General features: G+C 57.8%; 1 protein-coding gene across 4 annotated transcripts in view; it reads right to left on the reverse strand.

Moving 5' to 3' along the window:
• Positions 1-2,500, reverse strand: part of LOC126579520 (cAMP-specific 3',5'-cyclic phosphodiesterase-like) — a 12,839-nt gene that overhangs the window by 8,068 nt on the left and 2,271 nt on the right. Inside the window, exons 1-2 of one of the 4 annotated variants that reach the window (XM_050242880.1) lie at positions 2,259-2,330; positions 26-530 (exon numbers count right to left, since the gene is read on the reverse strand). The exons of 1 other annotated variant lie outside the window; for it this stretch is intronic. In XM_050242880.1, coding sequence (XP_050098837.1) covers positions 26-357 — 332 coding nt within the window. In that variant the 5' untranslated portion in view covers positions 358-530; positions 2,259-2,330. Of the gene's footprint in view, positions 1-25; positions 719-1,886; positions 2,399-2,500 lie in introns of those variants that run through there. 2 more of the 4 variants (XM_050242881.1, XM_050242879.1) reach the window with 2 other exon arrangements.

Genomic DNA, 2,500 nt, shown 5'->3' on the forward strand with positions numbered 1-2,500 from the left:
GCCGAATTGTTGTTGTTGTTCTCACAGTTTAAATCGCTGCTGGTGTTGCTGGCGAACGACGTCACCGACGCCGAGCAGGGCCGGGGCCGGGGCCGGGGCCATGGGCGGTGGCAACGAACTAGCGCCAGCCGCCCTGCCTGCCAGCTGCTGGTGCTGAATGGTGCCCGCACGCAGCATTGTTGACGACGACGACGACGACGACGACGCAGTTGAGGTTGAGTACGAGGACGAGTAGAACTGGTGTTGATGCTGCTGGCAGATGCGCACCGTCCGGTACTCGAAGCTCGGCACCGATGGTGGCCTCGCAGGCGGGCGCTGTTCGGCCGCTGCCGCCACCAACCGTCTGTCCGGATCCATTCGGTGCTTCTCCTGCCCCACCGCCGAGCAGGAGAGCGAGAATATATGTATCACGGAGCGACACTAAGGCTAGCACGGAGCACGGAGCACGGATAAGGGAGAGGTGGGCTGCGCAGAGACCAACGTCAAATCAGCGCCACCGATCGCACGAACGTCCAAGTGGAATTTCCACCCTGCCTCCAGGTTCGCGCATCCGCACACAAACACACACACACGCCCGGACGGCGAGAGAGCTCGAAAGGCGAAAGGCACACGTAATCACAGGAGGAAGTGGAAGGAAGGAAGGCAGAAAGAGAAAGATGCCGGGCCGGACTGGGCCGGGGGCCAAGGATTCTAAGTGCGCACTCCGCTCACAACCACTCGCCTATGGCCTAGACGAGACTAGCGGTACGATGCGCTCGGTCTAGCCCGGGAGCGCTCGGTCTCGAGCCTTGTGGTAAGGATCACCGATCAGTCGCTGCCGCTGCCGCGACCTCGAGCCAGGCCATCTCTTCACCAGGTCACACATTCTCTCTCTCTCTCTCTCTCTCTCTCTCTCTCTCTCTCTCGCTCTCTGTGTCGTGATTATGAACATGATAGTAAAGCAGGAATAGTGAGCGGGTTACTACCGATGGAGCACCGAGAACTGCCCCAAGCGATCTCTCCCAGTCTCTCTCTCACTCTCTCTCTCTCTCTCTCCCTGGCGTGTGCGCTGTGACTGTGTGTCGGAGGATTGCGCAAGCATTCCATCAGCAGCATCCGAACAGGCCACAGACGGCGAGGCGAGCCGAGGCGAGGAAAACTAAATTTAGAAGTAAAAAAAAAAACCCCGAAACACGCTTCGTGGTAGCTGACACGGCCGCAGAATCCGACCGATCGATCAGTCGGAAGGGAGCGAACGAGAGAGAGAGAGAGAGAGAGAGAGAGAGAGAGAGAGAGAGAGAGAGAGAGAGAGAGAGAGAGTGAGAGTGAGAGAGTGGGGGAAAGAGAGTGCAGTAATAAGCCATCCCCTTTCCTAGATCCTGTCAACCACCCATTTTCCTTTCCCATTTTCCCCATTCTCGGTTCCGTGTTTTAATGTTCGATGATGATGATGATGATGATGATGGTAAAGATGGCATGGGATGCCCGTTGGCCGGCAGCCACACACCCACACGGGCCCGAGTCGCCGTAGGTTCGGTTTTACGTTCTGGGTGTCACCGGCTGCTTCTGCGTTCCATTTATAACGATCGCGCGGCACAGAATCTCCTCTCTCTCTTTTCCTCTCTCTCTCTCTCTCTCTCTCTGCGCCGTAACTAGCTTAAAATGATCTCAACCACCACGATCTCAGCTCGCTTGCCACTACAATGCTACTGTCCAGGGCAACAAATGTGTGCGTGAGGGGGGTTGGGGGGGATGGCAGGGATGAGGTGCTCTTGTAGTGTTACTATCTCCTGGCCACGGATCGTGCCTAGTGCTGTTGTGCTCGCAGCATAGTAGTCTCTTGATGGGCTTTGATCGCAGCGCCGACCAAATCCAGCCGCTCAGACTCAGGCTCAGCCACAACCTACCAGTGCGAGGGCAGCTTGGCCGTGGAGCTGCGACGTTTGCGTTCACCGCCCGCCTTGCCTCCACCAGCGGCTGCATTGCCGCTACCGCTACTGCTGAAGAAGTATTTGTTGCGAAACATCTCGTAGCGTGGTAGCACCTGAAATCTGTGCTGATCCTCCGTCAGCCCGTTTGTTTTGATCTCCTCTGACGCACGGAATCTGTCCGCTGGTGGGTCCACTCGCGTTAGTAGTTCGCGCAGACACACAACGTAACGCGTCGCATTCCGTATTCTAGCAACAACCACCACAGCAACCACGTATCGATGATGTTGATGCCGATGGTCTGTTGATTGTAGGCGGCTGATCGGGGGAAGCGGTCGCACACATACATACACAAACACACACACGCACACACAGAGATAGAGAGGCGCAGGCAGGTCCTTGTGGGACCGGAGTGTGGTCGCGGTTCGCGGTCGCGTGTCTGTCTGGCCCTGCTAGACGGGAGCGATGCGGTCGGTGATGCGCTCGCCCATCATGACCTGGCATCCCGCGGGAACTGTGCCGCCGCGAGTGCTCGAAACCGCGTCAAACCTCTGGCTGACTGGCTGGTTGGCTGGTTGGCTGGCCACTTGGCC

The sequence above is a fragment of the Anopheles aquasalis genome, chromosome Y (assembly GCF_943734665.1).
Source record: "Anopheles aquasalis chromosome Y, idAnoAquaMG_Q_19, whole genome shotgun sequence".
NCBI lineage: Eukaryota > Metazoa > Arthropoda > Insecta > Diptera > Culicidae > Anopheles > Anopheles aquasalis.